Consider the following 24819-nt stretch of genomic DNA (forward strand, 5'->3'; position numbering starts at 1 on the left):
TAAATAATGTCATTAATCTATTCTACAGCACAGTTTCAGCTGCAATCGATATTTTAATTATCCATACAACGGACACGCAAAACTGCGTACTGCGCATGCGCGAATGGGACAGTATAATTTTCGACCATTCCGCACGTGATTGCTAAGGCAGCGGGATACAGTATTTTTTGTCAGTAAATTTTTTTCCCGCTGGTGGCACGTGATTGCTATGGCAGCGGGATACAGTATATTTTGGACAGTAAATTTATTACCGCTGGGTCTGACAGTATTTCTTTGTCACGATGGCCTATGGGAGTTTAGCATTGTAAATAAAAGTGAGGTATAATAATTTAAACTATGCATGACAGTGTCTTACCAACAACAAACAAGAGAAGTAATAGGTTGCTTTTCTTTATTATTACATGTATAACATTTATCAAAATTAACATTGATCCAATGCTTTGATTTATTCATTAGTAATCAACATTTAATGAAAAATATCTAGAAACAAAATCATTGAACACAATATGACAAGGCACCAATTGTTTGCAGTATTCTTAGTAGCACTGTTAGTAACGGATGGTGTATGGGATATACACCCTTAGTAATTTCTTACCATACGGAAGCGAAACTCATTAATGAGTTATGTTCAGAATATTGAACAACTGCTTACACAAGGTAAAACATTGATACATAGAGAATAACAGGTTAGATCGACTGCCTGATCTTTTTGTAATATATCAGGCAAGGCTTAGAATAATATTACGGCGAGGCTTGCCGAGCCGTTATTTTATTCGTGCCGAGTTGATATATAACAAAGAGATCAGGCAGTAACCTGTTTTTCTGTTTATCATACCTCTACGTCCCCGATTTTAAAGAAATAATGAAAAAATCACATAAAAGCTGCAGTTTTAGCGGGAAAGAATATGACTTTCGTTGTTTGACGTGTTAATAATGACGTCATGACCACTCGCGCTTAATATTTGTAAAACATGTTTTTTGCTGTTTTGTGTTGCATGTTGTGTTTGAAATATATAACATCTTGGTATCAAATGTTTGTTTCGTTGAATCTGATTCGATTTTACTAAAAATGATTACTTTATAGTTGATTTGGAGTAAAATGACAATCCTCAACTTCCTGTTGACCATGATATGAAAAGATATATCAGGCAACGTTATATCAAGCAGATATCAATGAGGTTGTATGATAAAATACTTTTATACAATGATCAGATGATAGATTAAAATATGATCAAAAACAAAATAAAGAGATGAAAATAAACAATCAAGCCCCTTTCTTGTAAGTGCTTAAAATTTATGCTGACTGCACATACTGTTAAAGGACACGTTCACAGATTAATGTTTGACAAATATCGTGTAACAAATTTATATACAACAATGTAATGTTTTGAATAGTTTTAAATCATTATAACAAAAAGTAAAAACATTTGTTTAAGTGTCTGCCCTAGGGTTTGAACACCAGACCTCTACAAGCAAGTGAACACACGAACACCAGTTTTATTAACTAGCACAAATATTATTAACTTGAGAGTCACCTATTTACAAACGCATACAACGGTCCGAACATTTGCCATTGTGTGAATGTTCATTTCATAGCTGGTGTAGAAATTACAAAAAAGGGAAAATGAGAATCCGGGTCATTAATTGACAGAAAAATTACCACTTCACTAATTTGATTGTCAGATTCAATGGCATAACAATCCAATTTCGTTTTTTTTTTCAAATAACAAAATCCAGATATTAAAGCAGTAAAAAATTTCCACTTTATACGATAACATTAATCAATCAAAATACCCTATTGTGGTGCTGTAACATCACTTGAAGATTGACAATGAGTTAAAAACACATGATTCTATTTGGTTGGCGCCAAAGGTGCTATTTGATGGCTTCTAGATAAGAAACTTCATGGAATTGGCTTTATTTTGATTACATCAAACAGTCAATTCACAAAGATTGAGAAAATTTGTGAAATTGGTATTAATACCACTGACTCTTAGAAACTGCTTACATGAAAATTCTGATTGTCTGTGTAATAAATCAAAGAGTTTTCACTGCTACAACAACAACTAACAACCATAACATCAAGTAGCGATATGCCTCATAAGTTGCGACTTTCATTTTAAACAATTTTTAAAGAAGACATATCTTGGCTTATGAGCGAGTATTTACAGTATTAAATCAACATTAGAAAACAAGTAATTGGTTCATGTTCCAATTGTTTTCCTAAAGAAGTTGCACCACAAGTATTAAACAACAATAAACTATCTCCTGCTGACAAAATTCAAAAAGAGAAATTGCACATTCATTTCTGTACATAGCATTTAAATTCCAATGATATGAACCACTTATTTATAATCTCCAGCAAACAAATGTCACAAGGAGACATTGCACATTCATTACATTTAGCGCAATTAATAATTAATGAACACATTATTTGATATTGTTAACTATGCATCAATCATTGAGTAATGCTATTTTTCGACACAAGCTTTAAAGAGCAGCAAAAAAGGAGAGTACACATGTCATGCATCAACCTATGTCATGTATCAATCTATGTCATGTTCATGCAAAGAACATTTTAAAGTTTTAATACCACAAACCTGAAATATTCAGACAAGTAGACCACTGCAGTCATCAGAGTGCAGTACATGGTAATTTCAACTGCAGTATTGGCATAATGAAAGCATCCAAACTGTATCTATAAATCGAACAAAATATGTGTAAATTTACACTTAATATACGTGTTTAGAATATCATCTTTTATAATCTAATATAATTACAAGAGCTGTCACCATAGGATGACTTATGCCCCCTATAAACGTTTGATAGAAGTTATGAGCTTTTTTCGAAACCTCAACACAGATTTCGAAACCTAAACGCGGACCCTAAGTTCAAGGTCAAGGTCAAAGGGGTCAAAATTTGTGTGCGTATGGAAAGGCCTTGTCTGTATACACATGCATACCAAATATGAAGGTTATATCTCGAGGGACATAGAAGTTATGAGCATTTTTCAAAACCTAAACACAGATTTCGAAACCTAAACGCGGACCCTAACTTCAAGGTCAAGGTCACAGGGGTGAAAATTTTTGTGCGTATGGAAAGGCCTTGTCCATATACACATGCATACCAAATATGAAGGTTATATCTCAAGGGACATAGAAGTTATTAGCATATTTCGAAACCTAATCGCAGATTTCGAAACCTAAACGCGGACCCTAAGTTCAAGGTCAAGGTCACAGGGGTAAAAAATGTTGTGCGTATGGAAAGGCTTTGTCCGTATACACATGCATACCAAATATGAAGGTTATATCTCAAGGGACATAGAAGTTATGAGCATTTTTCGAAACCTAAACGCGGATTTCGAAACCTAAACGCGGACCCTAAGTTTAAGGTCAAGGTCACAGGGGTAAAAGTTTGTGTGCGTATGGAAAGGCCTTGTCCATATACACATGCATACCAAATATGAAGGTTATATCTCAAGGGACATAGAAGTAATGAGCATTTTTCGAAACCTAAACGCAGATTTTGAAACCTAAACGCAGACCCTAAGTTCAATGTCAAGGTCACAGGGGTCAAACTTTTTGTGCGTATGGAAAGGCCTTGTCCATATACACATGAATACCAAATATGAAGGTTATATCTCAAGGGACATAGAAGTTATGAGCATTTTTCTAAACCTAAGACGTGTGTGTAAGACGCAAAGTGTGACGGAAAGACAGACAGAAGGACAGTCCTATCACTATATGCCACCTTTTCTTCGAAAAGGGGGCATAAAACCCCCCATATTTGTTGACAATCCAATATGAGTATCAAACAATTTCACACATAAGGGCCTATGGTCCAGTTTGTGATACCAAGGACTTCTTTTACAAGAGCTGTGGAGTAGTTTGTTGTTATTGTGAACAAAAAAGAATGAAACAAGCAGCAACAAGTGACACTCTGCTGTTTTGGCAACATAGTTGTCATGGTAAGTCAATCATACAACACAATAATTACACATACTTTAGGCACATGGTATGATGTGGATTTGCCATATATCTGGAGGTATTTGTTAATTGCTACTTGTCCTAATGTTATGAATACACTTAATATATAGGCCTTACTTTAAATACAAAATAACAAGTACAATTTCATGCCTGTCAGTAATTTGCAAACTATACATATAAAGCATAATTTTTTCTTTAACATTCACCAAAGATAGATTATTTACATGAATCAATTAAATGTGAAAGAAGCATATACTTTTTCAACTGAGTCATAAAAAACATACACACCTGTGTCCTTGTGTTAAAGTGCATGACAATAAGGCCCTGCATATATACAATATAATATGGCACATCTGATAAAATTACCACAGTTCAGTTCACAGAAACTTTAAAACACAGCTTACTGCTATCATTTTGGCACTATCAAATCAATATATTTTACTTAAAGAGCAGCTAGGAGGGTGTAGTTTGTACATTTTAAAATAAATCATTCAAGGCATAACACAAATAAAATAAAACTGAATCTCAATGTACTGCCTGGAGAAGAAATACAGAGCATTATGATAATGACTTAGGCCCAACTAATAATCTCATGATCACTTCTTATGTATATGAAAATCAAAAATGACCTAGACCAACACACACATTATAACAAAAACCTATTAGAATTGTGTGTTTCCAATATTTGAATTCAGTTCAATTTTTGTGCTTTTCCCAATTAGTGGGTCTAGGTCAATTTTGAAGTCAGGTATTGGTGAGTTTGCATTCTGTTGAGAGAAATGTCCCGAATCATCAGACTCCTTCCGCTCCCTGCCCCCTCCCTCAGGGGTGCATGCTATGGAGTAGGAGGTGACACTGTCCCCAGAACTCTTCAGGCCACTGTGACCACTGCCAACGACCACTGGGGGCTCTCTTACTATAGATGACAACTCAGACAGACCTTGGATGGCACCAGAGTGAGTATCATGAACAACTGAAATGTGTTGTGTCATTTCTTCTTTTTTGAAACCAAAGTTTACAAAAGTATCACACATCTCATCCTTTAACTCTAGCTCAGTCTGGCTAATCAATGGAGAGTCTATAAAATCTTCAGGCCTGAAGCTATTGGATACACATATTTCACTGAAAGCTGAGCTATCCAATGAAATGTTTTCAGGATTTCTATAAGGGCATGAATTATATTCCGACCCAAAATATTGACTTTGGGAATCAACAACAGAGGTAGTGTCAGAGTCCATATCAGAGTCTTTATCAGCAGTTGCAGCACCAGACAGTGCAGGACTGGCAGTGAGTTCCTCTGCTAGATTGTCTTTACCTGACCCGCTGTCTCCAGTATCCACTACAACATCCAGGTTCACTGCTGACTCCCCGGCACCTTGAGATCTAGTATGATTGTCCTTCCCAGACTGCACTGGAGCACGAACATCGTCCAGAGGCTGACACCCTCCAGGGGTGTCCTTATTATCCTGAATTGTGTCAGCGCTGTGAAAATTCTCGTCAATTGCTACAGCAAAGCCATGGTTTGACTGTCCCCCTGACCTCTCCACCAATTCAAATCCTGGTTCCCTGTCTGAGTACAGGAGATCACTGGAACCATTGATCTGCAAATAATCAGACATGTATTGTCAGCAGAAAATCATAACTGAGCATATAAATACCAGCAGACAATACGATGTGATCATATAAACACCAGTGGACTATACAATGTGATCATATAAACACCAGCAGACAATACGATGTGATAATATAAACACCAGCAGACAATACAATGTGATCATATAAACACCACCAGACAATACAATGTGATAATATAAACACCAGCAGACAATAGTATGTGATCATATAAACACAAGCAGACAATAATACAATATGATCATATAAACACCAGCAGACAATACGATGTGATCATATAAACACCAGCAGACAATACAATGTGATAATATAAACACCAGCAGACAATAGTATGTGATCATATAAACACAAGCAGACAATAATACACTATGATCATATAAACACCAGCAGACAATACCGTGTAATCATATAAACACCAGCAGACAATACAATGTGATCATATAAACACCAGCAGAAATACAATATGATCATATAAACACCAGCAGACAATATGATGTGATCATATAAACACCAGTAGATATGATGTGATCATATAAACACCAGCACACAATATGATGTGATCATATAAACACCAGCAGACAATATGATGTGATCATATAAACACCAGCAGACAATACGATGTGATCATATAAACACCAGCCGGCTATACGATGTGATCATATAAACACCAGCAGACAATACGATGTGATCATATAAACACCAGCAGACAATACAATTTGATCATATAAACACCAGAAGACAATATGATGTGACCATATAAACACCAGCAGACAATACAATGTGATCATATAAACACCAGCACACAATATGATGTGATCATATAAACACGAGCAGACAAAACAATGTGATCATATAAACACGAGCAGAAAATACAAGGTGATCATATAAACACAAGCAGACAATACGATCTGATCATATAAACACCAGCAGATAATATGATGTGATCATATAAACACCAGCAGATAATTCGATGTGACCATATAAACACCAGCAGACAATACAATGTGATCATATAAACACCAGCAGACAATATGATGTGATAATATAAACACCAGCAGACAATATGATGTGATCATATAAACACAAGCAGACAATACAATGTGATCATATAAACACAAGCAGACAATACAATATGATCATATAAACACCAGAAGACAATACGATCTGATCATATAAACACCAGCAGACAATACAATGTGATCATATAAACACAAGCAGAAAAAACAATGTGATCATATAAACACCAGCAGATAATACGATGTGATCATATAAACACCAGCAGACAATACAATATGATCATATAAACACCAGCAGATAATACGATGTGATCATATAAACACAAGCAGATAATACGATGTGATCATGTAAACACCAGCAGACAATAGGATGTGATCATATAAACACCAGCAGACAATACGATGTGATCATATAAACACCAGCAGATAATATGATGTGATCATATAAACACCAGCAGACAATACGATATGACCATATAAACACCAGCAGACAATACATTACAATATGATAATATAAACACCAGCAGACAATACAATGTGATCATATAAACACCAGCACACAATACAATGTGATCATATAAACACAAGCAGATAATACGCTGTGATCATATAAACACCAGCAGACAATACTATGTGATCATGTAAACACCAGCAGATAATACTATGTGATCATATAAACACAAGCAGACAATACAATGTGATCATATTAACACCAGCCGGCTATACGATGTGATCATATAAACACCAGCAGACAATACATTACAATATGATCATATAAACACAAGCAGACAATACAATGTGATCATATAAACACCAGCAGATAATACGATGTGATCATATAAACACCAGCAGACAATAGGATGTGATCATATAAACACCAGCAGACAATACGATGTGATCATATAAACACCAGCAGATAATATGATGTGATCATATAAACACCAGCAGACAATACGATATGACCATATAAACACCAGCAGACAATACATTACAATATGATAATATAAACACCAGCAGACAATACAATGTGATCATATAAACACCAGCACACAATACAATGTGATCATATAAACACAAGCAGATAATACGCTGTGATCATATAAACACCAGCAGACAATACTATGTGATCATGTAAACACCAGCAGATAATACTATGTGATCATATAAACACAAGCAGACAATACAATGTGATCATATTAACACCAGCCGGCTATACGATGTGATCATATAAACACCAGCAGACAATACAATATGATCATATAAACACCAGCAGACAATATGATGTGATCATATAAACACCAACAGACAATATGATGTGATCATATAAACATCAGCAGATAATACGATGTGATCCTATAAACACCAGCAGACAATACAATATGATCATATAAACACCAGCAGACAATACAATATGATCATATAAACACCAGCAGACAATACGATATGATCATATTAACACCAGCAGACAATATGATGTTATCATATAAACACCAGCAGACCATATGATGTGATCATATAAACACCAGCAGATAATATGATGTGATCATATAAACAGCAGCAGACAATACAATTTGATCATATATACACCAGCAAACAATATGACGTGATCATATAAACACCAGCAGACACTACAATATGATCATATAAACACCAGCAGACAATATGACGTGATCATATTAACACCAGCAGACACTAAAATATGATCATATAAACACCATCAAACAATATAATGTGATCATATAAACACCAGCAGACAAGGCGATAAGTTCATATAAACACCAGCAGACAATACTATGTGATCATATGAACACAAGCAGACAATACAATGTGATCATATAAACACCAGCCGGCTATACGATGTGATCATATAAACACCAACAGACAATAAAATATGATCATATAAACACCAGCAGACAATATGATGTGATCATATAAACACCAGCAGACAATACGATGTGATCATATAAACACCAGCAGATAATACGATGTGACCATATAAACACCAGCAGATAATACGATGTGATCATATAAACACCAGCAGACAATAAAATGTGATCATATAAACACAAGCAGACAATAGGATATGATCATATAAACACTAGCAAATAATACAATGTGATCATATAAACACCAGCAGATAATATGATGTGCTCTTATAAACACCGGCAGATAATACGATGTGATCATATAAACACCAGCAGATAATACGATGTGATCATATAAACACCAGCAGACTATACAATATGATCATATAAACACCAGCAGACATTACAATGTGATCATATAAACACCAGCAGACAAAACGATATGATCATATTAACACCAGCAGACAATATGATGTCATCATATAAACACCAGCAGATACTATGATGTGATCATATAAACAGCAGCAGACAATACAATTTGATCATATATACACCAGCAAACAATATGACCTGATCATATAAACACCAGCAGACACTACAATATGATCATATGAACACCAGCAGACAATATGACGTGATCATATTAACACCAGCAGACACTAAAATATGATCATATAAACACAATCAAACAATATAATGTGATCATATAAACACCAGCAGACAATACGATAAGTTCATATAAACACCAGCAGACAATACTATGTGATCATATAAACATCAGCAGATAATATGATATGATCATATAAACACCAGCAGATAATACAATGTGATCATATAAACACCAGCAGACAATATGATTTGATCATATAAAAACTAGCAGACAATGCAATGTGATCATATAAACACCAGCAGACAATAGGATGTGATCATATAAACACCAGCAGACAATACGATGTGATCATATAAACACCAGCAGATAATACGATTTAACCATATAAACAGCAGCAGATAATACGATGTGATCATATAAACACCAGCAGACAATAAAATGTGATCATATAAACACAAGCAGACAATAGGATATGATCATATAAACACCAGCAGATAATACGATGTGATCATATAAACACCAGCAGATAATACGATGTGCTCTTATAAACACCAGCAGACAATATGATGTGATCATATAAACACCAGCAGACAATACAATGTGATCATATAAACACCAGCAGACAATACGATGTGATCATATAAACACCAGCAGATAATACGATGTGATCATATAAACACCAGCAGACAATAAAATGTGATCATATAAACACAAGCAGACAATAGGATATGATTATATAAACACCAGCAGATAATATGATGTGATCATATAAACACCAGCAGATAATACGATGTGCTCAGTCTTATAAACACCAGCAGACAATATGATGTGATCATATAAACACCAGCCGGCTATACGATGTGATCATATAAACACCAGCAGATAATACAATGTAATCATATAAACACCAGCAGGCAGACAATAGGATGTGATCATATAAACACCAGCAGACAATATGATGTGATCATATAAACACCAGCAGACAATAGGATGTGATCATGTAAACACCAGCAGACAATACAATATGATCATATAAACACAAGCAGACAATAGGATTTGATCATATAAACATCAGCAGACAATACAATATGATAATATAAACATCAGCAGACAATACAATATGATAATATAAACACCAGCAGACAATACAATTTGATCATATAAACACCAGCGGACAATACTATGTGATCATATAAACATCAGCAGATAAAATGATATGATCATATAAACACCAGCAGATAATAAGATGTGCTCATATAAACACCAGCAGACAATATGATTTGATCATATAAACACCAGCAGACAATAAAATGTGATCATATAAACACCAGCAGACAATAGGATGTGATCATATAAACACCAGCAGACAATACGATGTAATCATATAAACACCAGCAGATAATACTATGTGATCATATAAAATCAAGCAAATAATACGATGTGATCATATAAACACCAGCAGACAATAAAATGTGATCATATAAACACAAGCAGACAATAGGATATGATCATATAAACACCAGCAGATAATATGATGTGATCATATAAACACCAGCAGATAATACGATCATATAAACACCAGCAGATAATACGATGTGCTCAGTCTTATAAACACCAGCAGACAATATGATGTGATCATATAAACACCAGCCGGCAATACGATGTGATCATATAAACACCAGCAGACAATACAATGTAATCATATAAACACCAGCAGGCAGACAATACAATGTGATCATATAAACACCAGCAGACAATATGATGTGATCATATAAACACCAGCAGACAATATTATGTGATTATGTAAACACCAGCAGACAATACAATATGATCATATAAACACATGTAGACAATAGGATTTGATCATATAAACACCAGCAGACAATATGATGTGATCATATAAACACCAGCAGACAATACAATATGATAATATAAACACCAGCAGACAATACAATTTGATCATATAAACACCAGCAGACAATACTATGTGATCATATAAACATCAGCAGATAAAATGATATGATCATATAAACACCAGCAGATAATAAGATGTGCTCATATAAACACCAGCAGACAATATGATTTGATCATATAAACACCAGCAGACAATACAATGTGATCATATAAACACCAGCAGACAATAGGATGTGATCATATAAACACCAGCAGACAATACGATGTGATCATATAAACACCAGCAGATAATACGACGTGATCATATAAACTCTAGCAGATAATACATTGTGATCATATAAACACAAGCAGACAATAAAATGTGATCATATAAACACAAGCAGACAATAGGATATGATCATATAAACACCAGCAGATAATATGATGTGATCATATAAACACCAGCAGATAATACGATGTGCTCTTATAAACACCAGCAGACAATATGATGTGATCATATAAACACCAGCCGGCTATACGATGTGATCATATAAACACCAGCAGACAATACAATGTAATCATATAAACACCAGCAGGCAGACAATACAATGTGATCATATAAACACCAGCAGACAATATGATGTGATCATATAAACACCAGCAGACAATAGGATGTGATCATGTAAACACCAGCAGACAATACAATATGATCATATAAACACAAGCAGACAATAGGATTTGATCATATAAACATCAGCAGACAATACAATATGATAATATAAACATCAGCAGACAATACAATATGATAATGTAAACACCAGCAGACAATACAATTTGATCATATAAACACCAGCAGACAATACTATGTGATCATATAAGCATCAGCAGATAATATGATATGATCATATAAACACCAGCAGATAATAAGATGTGCTCATATAAACACCAGCAGACAATATGATTTGATCATATAAACACCAGCAGACAATACAATGTGATCATATAAACACCAGCAGACAATAGGATGTGATCATATAAACACCAGCAGACAATACCATGGGATCATATAAACACCAGCAGATAATACGATGTGATCATATAAACTCCAGCAGATAATACGATGTGATCATATAAACACAAGCAGACAATATGATGTGATCATATAAACACCAGCAGATAATAAAATGTGATCATAAAAACACCAGCAGACAATACGATGTGATCATATAAACACAAGCAGACAATACGTTGTGATCATATAAACAGCAGCAGACAATACAATATGATCATATAAACACCAGCTATCATAACTTTGTCTTTTTTAGCAATCTTTAGGCAAACTTTTTTTTCAATAGTTTTAAGGCTACATAAGTGTTCATCATTTTATATAGAACTGCTAAAGCATTCCTATTCTTTGTAACATATATTTAGTATAAAGCTTGGGAATAAAGTGTCACATAAATATTTGACAACTTCATATTATTAAATTTAACAAGAGTGCCAAACTGTCACAAGATACGCCCGTTCGGAGGTTTTGGACACCATGCTTAATGCTTGAAATGCACTAAGTGACCTCGAGACCTAGTTATTGACCCGGCATGACCCATATTTGAACTTGACCTAGATATCATTTAGATGTAACATCTGACTAAATTTGGTGAAGATCAAATGAAAACTACTTCAATTAGAGAGCGGGCACCATGCTAAATGCTTGAAATTCATTATGTGTCCGATCGTGACCTCGTTTTTGACCCGGCATGACCCATATTCGAATTTGATCTACATATCATCTAGACTCAACTTCTGACCAAATTAGGTGATGATCAGATGCAAACTACTTCAATTAGAGAGCGGACACCATGCTAAATGCTTGAAATGCACTAAGTAACCTTGTGACCTAGTTTTTGACCCGGCATGACCCATATTCGAACTTGACCTAGATATCAACTAGATGCAACTACTGACCAAGTTTGGTGAAGATCGGATGAATACAATTTGAATTAGAGTCCGGACAAAGTGGCGCCGTTGAAAATGCACTAATTGACCCTATGACCTAGTTTTTGACCCGGCATGACCCATATTCGAACTTGGCCTATATATCAACTAGATGCAACTGCTGACCAAGTTTGGTGAAGATCGGATGAATACAATTTGAAATAGAGTCCGGACAAAGTGGCCCCTTTGAAAATGCACTTATTGACCCTATGACCTAGTTTTTGACCCGGCATGACCCATATTCGAACTTGGCCTAGATATCAACTAGATGCAACTGCTGACCAAGTTTGGTGAAGATCGGATGAATACAATTTGAAATAGAGTCCGGACAAAGTGGCCCCTTTGAAAATGCACTTATTGACCCTATGACCTAGTTTTTGACCCGGCATGACCCATATTCGAACTTGGCCTAGATATCAACTAGATGCAACTGCTGACCAAGTTTGGTGAAGATCGGATGAATACAATTTGAATTAGAGTCCGGACAAAGTGATGCCTTCCGCCCGCCGCCCGCCGCCAAGGGGTTTCACATAATACGTCCCGTATTTTATACGGGCGTATAAAAACAATATACGTTATTCCTCAATTTAAAACTATTATTAAATTTAATTGTCATTCAAATAGCAAATATTCAACAAAAACACAAAGTTAAGCATTGTGGAAACTTTGCCACTGCATAAAACAAGAGGGCCTGAAAGGCCCAAAGTTGCACACCTGAGATACAAAGGATACCTGTTTTATGCAGCCCAAGATACCTTTAGAACAAATGTTCTGGCCAAGTTTCATAAAAAGTGACCTATAAATGTGACCTTTAGAGTGCTAACAGGGTTTTACTATAGCCATATAAGTATAAATCTCTGCCCAATGGTGGCCATGTTTTCACCAGACCGAAACCATTTTCGAACTCATCCAAGATATATTAACAGAAATGTTCTGACCAAGTTTCATGAAGATTGGACAATAAATGTGACTTTTAGAGAGTTAACACAGATTTAGTTAAGCCATATAAGGAAAAATGACCCTGTCGGCCATGCTTTTCAAGCAACTGGAACCATTTTTGAACTCCTCATTGGGACAAATCATGAAGATCAGACAATAAATGTGGCCTCTAGAGTGTTAACAAGTTTTTAGTATAGCCATATATCCATGTAAGGAAAAATGCCCTGCCCCTTGGCCGCCATGTTTTTCAACCAACTGGCACATTTTTCGAATGTACCGGACATCATTGGGACAAATCTTCAGACCAAGTTTCATGTTGATCGGACAATAAATGTGGCCTCTAGAGTTTTAACAAGGTTTTACTATAGCCATATAAGGAAAAATGGCCCTCCCTTGGAAGCCAAATTTTAAAAAAGACTTTAACCATTTTTGAACTCTTTCAAGATTTCATTAGAACAAATGTTCTGACCAAGCTTCATGCAGATTTGACAATAAATGTGACTTTTTAAGTGTTAACATGTTTTTACTAAAGCCATGTAAGGAAAAACGCACCGTCCCTTAGCGGCCATGTTTTTCAACAAACCCAAACCATTTTCAAACTCATCCAAGATACCATTGGGATAAATCTTCTGACCATGTTTCATGAAGAACAGACAATAAATGTGGCCTCTAGAGTGTTAGCAAGGTTTTACTTTAGCCATATCAGGAAAAAAGCCCCACCCCTGGTGGCCATGTTTTTCAAGCAACGGAACCATTTTGGAACTCGTCCAAGATATCATAAGGATAAATCTTTTGACCAGGCTTCATGATGATCTGACAATAAATGTGGCCTTTTGAGAGTTAAAAAGGTTTTACTAAAGCCAAATAAGGCAAAATGCCCCCCCCCCCTAACGGCCATTTTCAAACTCGTCAAAGATATTTTTGGGACAAATATTCTGACCAAGTTTCATCGGAAGATTGGACAATAAATGTGGCCTCTAGAATGTTAACATGGTTTAACTATAGCCATAAATAGCCATATAAGGAAATATGCCCCACCCTCTGGTGGCCATGTTTTTCAAGCAACTGGAACTATTTTCGAACTCGTCCAAGATATATTGGGACAAATCTTCTGACCAAGTTTCATGATGACTGGAAAATAAATGTGGCCTCTAGAGTATTGACCAGGTAAATGATGATGCCGCACGCCACATGAGGGACAAAAGATGATCACAAAACTCACCATGAGCACATTGTGCTCAGGTGAGCTAAAAATATAACAAACATATTTTTTAAACATAGGACTACGTATGTTGGTAGAGCATGATTTAAGAGCAACTTTACAATAGACTGGAACATTTAATACACATTAAAATCAAAATGTCCTCAGAACATGTGACACTGACACCTGCAGAAAGAGTTGAAGGTGGACTGTCAGTTTTTCACAAACAGGTGTACTTTCTAAACTAAATGTTGAAAGAAATGCGAGGCCTCTTACTTTGAGGTATCCTGACAAACAGGAGCCGTTAGATGTTGACACATGTACAGCATTAATGGAGTGCTCAGGCTTCTCTAAAAAGAAATAAATAACAGCTCAATACATATGTTTGCATTTCTGCTTGTCATACATTTTACATTATCAATTTTAGAAAATACATGTATACCTAAACAGTTAAATGTGTATTGCATTTTGAAGTGATCACTTCTGTTAATTATTATAACTGATCATTAAAACCAGAGCTGGTTGTAAAAGTGACAAATACACCTTGACACAACATATTATTTGGCTAGTGGTGACAATAACAAATATGACCATTGGAATGTGGCTGGTTTTGATAAGTGGCATAATAATTTAATAATACTAGCAGCTTCTTATCTTTCAATAAACCATTTCACCTCCAAGAATTGACTCCAGGGACATGATTTGAACACATTTTATAGAGGACCACAATACAATGTAACACACCAAATATTATATCTAAAGGCCATGTAGTTTAAGAGAAGAATATCTTGCAAATAAAATATGTCTTTACCATGTGACCTCTGGGGCATGACCAATTTAAGACCAATGATATAAAAAACTTTGCAAAGAACCAACATACAATGTAAAATACCAAAAGTTACATCTCCTGCTCCCTCGAGAACAAGATTCCAACAAACTTAAACCCGGATCGCTATATGATGTAACATATCAAACATAATAACAAAACATTTCTCAATTTTGTGATTTCAGTGATGTAAATTTTGAGTAATAATATGAAAAAATTATATATGAAAATCATCATATAATAAAATTCTAAGGGGCATCACTTTTGTAATTTTAAATTTTTGATGAAACAAATTATACATGCACCACGTCATATCCCAAGGAACAATGCATGCCAGTTTGAAATGTGCGGAGGAACAGATAACAGACAGGAAAGACGTTACTGGTGATTACAATATACTTCATCACAGAAGTTATCATTAGACAAACAACCTGCAAAGTTAATTGAACACAGCCACAATGTGACACCAGCTTTTTTCCTTTACTTTCTTAATGACTGAATTTATCATTAATGCCACAAAAGTTTAATGCCACAATCTAATTAACAATAACAATGCCATATAATATATCTGCAAAAAGTTGTTGATTTTTAACAATTATAACTAGTCAACAACAAATTAAATTTGAAAATGTTCCAAACTAAAAGAAACTTGATTAACACCCTGCTAAAAACAGGCTGTGTCAGTGGCAATGTACCTTCCACGGCAAGTCATCCCACAGATCACACAGACTACTGACACACTCAGACTACACTAGGACCTCACCATTGTGCAGAGGCAGGGGGTATGACAAAATACCACATACATACCTGGTCCGAGACATTGAACGTATCAATAGATTGTAATAAGTGATCTGATTGTTTGAGACATACAGGCTATGGTGGCGTGGGTGTACAATCTAATAGGTGATGTAAGCATCTGTAAACATGCAGGCAGCAAATATAAGCATCCACAGACATTCACCAGAACACAACTGAGAACAATGTGGACAATGGTCATCTTTGTTCACCTGTTCATCCTGGCTGTTTACATCAACCTGGTGACCTAAACAAAGCCAAACCTACTCGTCCATAATCTATCAATACATATCATACACTAACTATATATGCTTAAACTATGTTAGGGAATGAGCTTGCATTTGGCGAATGGTATTGGTTGACTCTTAACCTATTGGCTTATTGTAAACAAGTTTGGTAAATTGAATTGTTTGCAAAACACCAGGTGATAACCTTATTTGACATACACTTTGTGGTTAGGTTTGGGATTAAATTATATGAACCAAAAGGTGTATATATAATCATTGCAATCAATATAACATGTGAACTATTGTCTGGGTTTTTCAAAATTGAGAAGGAACCATTGTCCAGTTCGTCAAAACAACATAGCAACCAATGTCAGCCTGTGTCAAAACAACGTAGCAACCAATGTCGGCCTGTGTCAAAACTACGTAGCAACCAATGTCAGCCTGTGTCAAAATAATGTGGCAACCATTGTCAGCCTGTGTCAAAACAACATAGCAACCAATGTCAGCCTGTGTCAAAACAACGTAGAGACCAATGTCAGCTGTGTCCAAACAACGTAGCAACCAATGTCAGCCTGTGTCCAAACAACGTAGTAACCAATGTCAGCCTGTGTCAAAATCAGCGTAGGAACCATTGTAAGTAGGAACAAATGTTTAGAGACATAATTTAGAAATCAGCACATAGTGAACACATAAATATAGATATTTTGTCCTGATTAATCAGTCACTGTTATCCCTGGTTAATCAATCAATACTTTAGAGCTGAATCCAAACAATATATTGTATGTCTATGGTATATCAAAGATAACATAAACAAACATCACAGATGGCTCAAAATGACTTTTTCTAGCTTCACTTTAATTTCTGATAATTATGAAAGTTTTAATGGACAAGTATATAATACTTTGTATTCATATACGTTCTAATTGCTAGTAATTTGCTCATGAACCACAGACTGCACGTAAATCATGAAAAGCACACATATTGTAACTAACGTTCGCTTAAAATCTTAAAAATTGAAGCTTCCATACTCTTTTCAGCAACTTTGAGCAATCTGGAGTTAGTTTATGTGAGACTTTTACGTAACGATAATACATGAAAATAAAAACATAATAGTTGAGTGGTGGCTTAATTTCTATCATATATATATATTCTACGTGCATGAAAAAAGACAAGACACAATCTGAAGCAGGTATGAGCAAGACAGATTACACAGGTAAGGTCCCAAACATATAACCTGACACAAGAAGCATTGTTATGTACAACAAACAAGTGAAAAATTAGCAAGGATTTGATAAAATAAAAATAAAAACAACATTGAAGAGCAAAATTTATGCAAACAGTGGTCAAAAGAATCAGGTAAGTGTTTGCAACCTTTGTGCAAATGTACATGTGTGCAAGTACAAAGGGAGGTTCAACCCACTACAATGTGGAATCCATGTGAGGCACTTACCCAAGGTGACATGCAGCATGGGTGTCCCTGTCTGAGTGCAGTGACCACTGTCTGTGTCCTCATTCTGAAAAGATAGACAACTGGACAAAGACTGGGGGCAGACAACTGGGCAATGACTGGGGGCAGACAAATGGGCAATGACTGGGGGCAGACAACTAGGCAATAACTGGGGGCAGAAAACTGGGTAATGACTTGGAGCAGACAACTGGGCAATGACTGGGGGCAGACAACTGGGCAATGACTGGGGGCAGACAACTGGGCAATGGCTGGGGGCAGACAACTGGGCAATGACTGGGGGCAGACAACTGGGCAATGACTGGGAGCAGACAATTAGGCAATAACTGGGGCAGACAACTGGGCAATGACTTAGGGCAGAAAACTGGGCAATGAGTGGGGCAGACAACTAGGCAATAACTGGGGCACACAACTGGGCAATGACTTGGGGAAAACAACTGGGCAATGAGTGGGGCAGACAACTAGGCAATGACTGGGGCAGACAACTGGGCAATGACTTGGGGTCGACAACTGGGCAATGAATGGAGGCAGACAACTGGGCAATGAGTGGGGGCAGACAACTGGGCAATGAGTGGGGGCAGACAACTGGGCAATGAGTGGGGGCAGACAACTGGGCAATGACTGGGGGGGCAGACAACTGGGCAATGAGTGGGGGCAGACAACTGGTCAATGAATGGGGGCAGACAACTGGGCAATGACTTGGGGTAGACTGGGCAATGACTGGGGGGGGGGGACAATTGGGCAATGACGGGGGAGGGGAGACAACTGGGCAATGACTGGGGAGGAGACAACTGGGCAATGACTTGGGGCAGACAATTGAGCAATGACTGGGGAGGAGACAACTGGGCAATTACTGGGGGGGGGGGGCAGACAACTGGGCAATTACTGGGGGAGACAACTGGGCAATGACTTGGGGCAGACAACTGGGAAATGACTGGGGCAGACAACTGGGCAATGATTTGGGGCAGACAACTGGGCAATGACTGGAGCAGACAACTGGGCAATGACTGGGGCAGACAACTGGGCAATGACTGGGGCAGACAACTGGGCAATGACTGGGGGCAGACAACTGGGAAATGACTGGGGCAGACAACTTGGGCAATGACTGGGGCAGACAACTGAGAAATGACTGGGTGCAGAAAACTGGGCAATGACTGGGGGCATTTAATTGGCCAATGACTGGGGCAATAAACTGGACAATGACTGGCGGCAAACAACTAGGCAATGACGTGGGGTAGACAACTATGCATGACTGGGGGCAGACAATGGGCAATGACTGGGGACAGACAACTAGGCAATGACTTGGGGCAGAAAACTGGACAATAACTGGGTGCAGACAACTGGGCAATGAATGGGGGCAGTCAACTGGGCAATGACTGAAGAAGAACACTGGGCAATGACTGGGTGCAGACAACTGGGCAATGAAAAGGGGCTGTCAACTGGGCAATGACTGGGGGCAGAACACTGGGCAATGACTGGGGCAGACAACTGGGCAATGAGTGGGGGCGTTAACATGGCAATGACTTGGGCAGACAACTGGACAATGACTGGGGGCAGACAACTGGGCAATGACTGGGGGCAGACAACTGGGAAATGACTTGGGGCAGACAACTGGGCAATGGCTTGAGGCAGACAACTGGGCAATGACTTTGGGCAGACAACTGGGCAATGACTTGGGGCAGAACACTGTATAATGACTGGGGGCAGACAACTGGGCAATGGTTGGGGGGACCGACGACTTGGCAATGACTGGGGGGGGGGCAGACAACTGGGCAATGACTGGGAGCAGACAACTGGACAATGACTGGGGGCCGACAACTGGCCAATGACTGGGGGTAGACCACTAGGCAATGACTGGGGCAGCAAACTGGGAAATGGCTGGGGAGCAGACAACTGGGCAATGACTGGGGGCAGACAGCTGGTCAATGAATGGGGGCAGACAACTGGGCAATGACTGAGGGCAGACAACTGGACAATGATTCGGGGCAGACAACTGGGCAATGACTGGGGGCAGACAACTAGGCAATGACTGGGGCAGCAAACTGGGCAATGGTTGGGGCAGAAACCTAAACTGGGCAATGGCTGTGGGCAGATAATTGGGCTATGACTGGGGGCAGACAACTGGGCCATGACTCAGGGCAGACAACTGGCCAATGACTGGGTGCAGAAAACTGGGCAATGACCGGGGGCATTTAATTGGCCAATGACTGGGGCAAAAAACTGGACATTGACAGGCGGCAGACAACTAGGCAATGACTTGGGGTAGAAAACTATGCATGACTGGGGGCAGACAACTGGGCAATCACTCGGGGCAGACAACTAGGCAATGACTGGGGGCAGAAAACTGCACAATGACTTGGGGCAGAAAACTGGACAATTACTGGTTGCAGACAACTGGGCAATGAATGGGGGAAGTCAACTGGGCAATGACTGGGGGAAGAACACTGGGCAATGACTGGGGCAAACAACTGGGCAATGACTGGGGGCAGACAAATGGGCAATGACTGGGGCAGACAACTGGGCAATGACTGGGGGCAGATAACATGGCAATGACTGGGGCAGACAACTGGGCAATGACTGGGGCAGACAACTGGGCAATGACTGGGGGCAGATAACATGGCAATGACTGGGGCAGACAACTGGGCAATGACTGGGGCAGACAACTGGGCAATGACGGGGCAGACAACTGGGGGCAGACAACTGGAGAATAACTGGGTGCAGACAACTGGGCAATGAATGGGGGAGTCAACTGGGCAATGACTGGGTGCAGACAACTGGGCAATGACTGGGGCAGACAACTGGGCAATGACGGGGCAGACAACTGGGGGCAGACAACTGGACAATAACTGGGTGCAGACAACTGGGCAATGAATGGGGGAGTCAACTGGGCAATGACTGGGTGCAGACAACTGGGCAATGACTGGGGCAGACAACTGGGCAATGAGTGGGGGCAGATAACATGGCAATGACTGGGGCAGACAACTGGGCAATGAGTGGGGCAGACAACTGGGCAATGAGTGGGGCAGACAACTGGGCAATGAGTGGGGCAGACAACTGGGCAATGACTGGGAGCAGATAACATGGCAATGACTGGGGCAGACAACTGGGCAATGAGTGGGGCAGACAACTGGGCAATGACTGGGGGCAGATAACATGGCAATGACTGGGGCAGACAACTGGGCAATGACTGGGGCAGACAACTGGGCAATGATGGGTCAGACAACTGGGAATTGACTGGGGCAGACAACTGGGCAATGACTGGGGCAGACAACTGGGGGCAGACAACTGGGCAATGACTGGGGGTGAAGACAACTAGGCAATAACTGGGGGTAGACAACTGAGGAATGACTGGGGGCAGTCAACTGGGCAATGACTGGGGGCAGACAAATAGGCAATGACTTTGACAGACAATTAGGGACAGACAACTGGGCAATTACTGAGACAAACATGGAAAAGGATACCTGCTATGTATTGGTGAAAGCTTTGATATCGACACTAATGCTTGGATAGTTTAATAAGATATGACAATGTATTTGTAACATTGAAAAGATGCAGAAGGAAATAAAAAATTTATATTAATTAACTGGAACACCTTAATCAAATACTAATCCTTTTTAGAAAAACAATTTCAATGACAAAGCATGCGACCAAGATTTTATAGATAATTATACAAAACAACTTGTGCAATAAACATGTTTTTAGATAATTGAGATTTAAAGTTAAAAGTTTACCGTGTTTCCATCATTTCCTTTAGTGTGAAGGAACTGTAAAAACAGAAGACACATTCCTCAGAACACACAATAAATAATACATTGAGAAAACAGAGAAACAAACATGGAACTGATAACTTAGAAGCAATTAACCTGACAGTGCTATAGTGAAACTATAGAAAAACATTGCAAAACTATTCCTTCCTTTAGACACATACAATTAATAAACAATCTGGAAAATATCATATCTTCAATTATAAACATCAAGGTTTAATGAGGCTTCAGGGGCGTTAGTTCTTAGTGTTCCGTGAAACATTACAAATTGACTGCAGCTTGGGCCAAACAAATTAAACTCTGTGTTTCGGGCAACCCGACCCTACCTAGCATAACCCTAAAGTTTTTAAAGCCGAACATTTTCCGTGAAATTCTAAGTCTTTGGCGCTTTATTTTCAGGGGAGGTAATCACGTATAAACACATATTGCGTGCGGTAACATTGTCAAAAATATCGGCAATTTTAAGGGTTTTTCGACAAAAAATGCGAACATTAAGGTAGTACAACTGTAATGGGTAATATTCCAAAACCCATTAAAAGTATTATTTTCATAAACTTCATACCATATGTCGTCTTATTACAAATTTTTAGGGTGGCTTTCCATGCACATTGTTTTTTCATGATTTTTTCTGTATGATGACCCATAATTTGAATTTTCTTCTAAATTAAATTACCCCTTGGGATAAATAAATTTAATAAACTCATATTTTTTAGCATTTTTTGTTAACAATGTTTGTATATTTAGTACAGGATATGATTACAGATGATAAAATAATATAATACAAGACAATTGAGTGATAAAAATAATGAAATAAATTTTATTTATTATGTAAGGTCCTTCAAAACTACAAGCTCAACCTGTGTATGCAAAAATCACCCAGACACAATTTTATTCTTTTTTTATAAGTTGTATGTTATTTCTTTGGACTTTGAGAATTTATATTTTAGCAGAGACATGTGATCAGCTTAAATCAAAGTAAAAAAGCAATTTTCCCGTGTATATTTTGATCAATTCACTAAAATCGAATAGGACTATACTAAATATTTTTCAAGAAATTCAAAACCACATAATGGCAAATTGTCAAAATATGCAAAATAAACAGAGTCATTTACCAATTCAGTTAACACCTTCAATGTTCTTACTCTTTTTATACATATATTTAATACATTATGCAGTTATGCTAAATCTGCCAATGTAGGGATGGCGTTGGTGAGGTGGGGGTGGGGGTGGAGGCATAAGTAGGTCTGAAAAGTGAAAAAAAAATACAAAGTTGTATACTAAGTATTTTTCTCTGTTAAGAAGATCTATAACATTATTGGATTTAAATTCAAATGACCACCTACCAAATAGCTTGTATTCATTTAATAACAATGTACAAACAAAAATATCAAGCAATTGTAAAACTAAATCAGCTTGTTTCAAGGACTGCTTTGGATATAATTTTCTGAATATTGATAGAGAATTGATAAAAGCGCAGTTTTACAAAATATCAATTGCACTTACATTTACCAAGATTGAAACAAAAATTGTTAAATCAAAACGACGACCATTATGAACAACTTAGCACACATTTCGAAACTTTTCAAGCCAATGTATAATTCTTTTGACAGCCACTCATATTGACACTGGCTGCACAACTTATCCAATGAATGTCATTGTCCCGACACTTCATGGCAGCACAACTTATCCAATGAATGTCATTGTCCCATCAGTCATTGAAATGCCTGTAACTTGTAAATCCTCTTGACTTATTGGAACAGTTGATGTGACGTATGTTGTGAACTGACTACCAGACTGGACTTCCACCGATGCATATGAGTAACCTGCGGGAGTTCCCTTCCTTCAACTGGAAACATAGTTGACATTGCAATCTAGTAAAATATTGACATGCAATATCACATTTAGAATGCAACTTAACATAATATATTGGCATTATATTAGGTTAATAATCATACTGCTGATCTACCAGCCATAAAATGTGTGAACTGCTGATCTACCTGCCATGAAATTTGTTTTAATATAGAAGAAAAAAACCATGATGTTTTCAGAAGATTATTGTTATTTTTGACATATTATTTTGGCTATTATTCTAGGATTGGGAAAATTTTCAGCTAATTGGGCCAAAATACTTGTATTTTGAATTGGGAATGGGTCAGACATTCTGACCCGCAGGATTTGTATAAAAAGGCCTGCCAAACGTTGCTTAACTTACACTTGTGAGATTGGCAGTCAACAAAGATAATTGGTTATATAGTTTGAAATTTTCCATGTTATGATGCAAAAATTTATTGTTACCGCTGATAATCCAAATAATAGATTCTTACGTCATTTCATTTAACATTGCATCGCTAGCTGCAATCCTAGCTGATTCAGTCGCAACTTGCTCTATCACCTCACCAGCTGGCTGTTCCATTATTTTTAAGTTGGTGTCCGATATTGTTTTGAAGTTTAATGTGGACAGGCTCACAGCATATTGTTTACACGGGATGGTGCACTCACGCTGTTCACTATTGCTAAATGCAGAAGCAAACATAACTATAGCAAAGATACAAGTAAGTACAAGATCTAAACAAGAGCACTGTCTTGAGGGTGCAGACCGCTCATC

The 24819-nt window shown here is 37.7% G+C and overlaps 1 protein-coding gene across 7 annotated transcripts in view; it reads right to left on the bottom strand.

The window, feature by feature from the left end:
• Positions 1 to 374: 374 nt before the first annotated feature.
• The window catches only part of LOC127861939 (uncharacterized), an 80926-nt gene continuing 56481 nt past the window's right edge, over positions 375 to 24819 (bottom strand). For 6 of the 7 annotated variants that reach the window (XM_052400688.1, XM_052400692.1, XM_052400691.1 and 3 more), the window contains 4 exons: positions 22182 to 22214; positions 18436 to 18499; positions 15414 to 15487; positions 375 to 5587 (listed from right to left, as the gene is read on the bottom strand). In XM_052400688.1, coding sequence (XP_052256648.1) covers positions 4649 to 5587; positions 15414 to 15487; positions 18436 to 18499; positions 22182 to 22214 — 1110 coding nt within the window. In that variant the 3' untranslated portion in view covers positions 375 to 4648. Of the gene's footprint in view, positions 5588 to 15413; positions 15488 to 16970; positions 17006 to 18435; positions 18500 to 22181; positions 22215 to 24819 lie in introns of all 7 variants that reach the window. The other variant, XM_052400695.1, reaches the window with a different exon arrangement.

The sequence above is a fragment of the Dreissena polymorpha genome, chromosome 16 (genome assembly GCF_020536995.1).
Source record: "Dreissena polymorpha isolate Duluth1 chromosome 16, UMN_Dpol_1.0, whole genome shotgun sequence".
In the NCBI taxonomy this organism is placed as follows: domain Eukaryota; kingdom Metazoa; phylum Mollusca; class Bivalvia; order Myida; family Dreissenidae; genus Dreissena; species Dreissena polymorpha.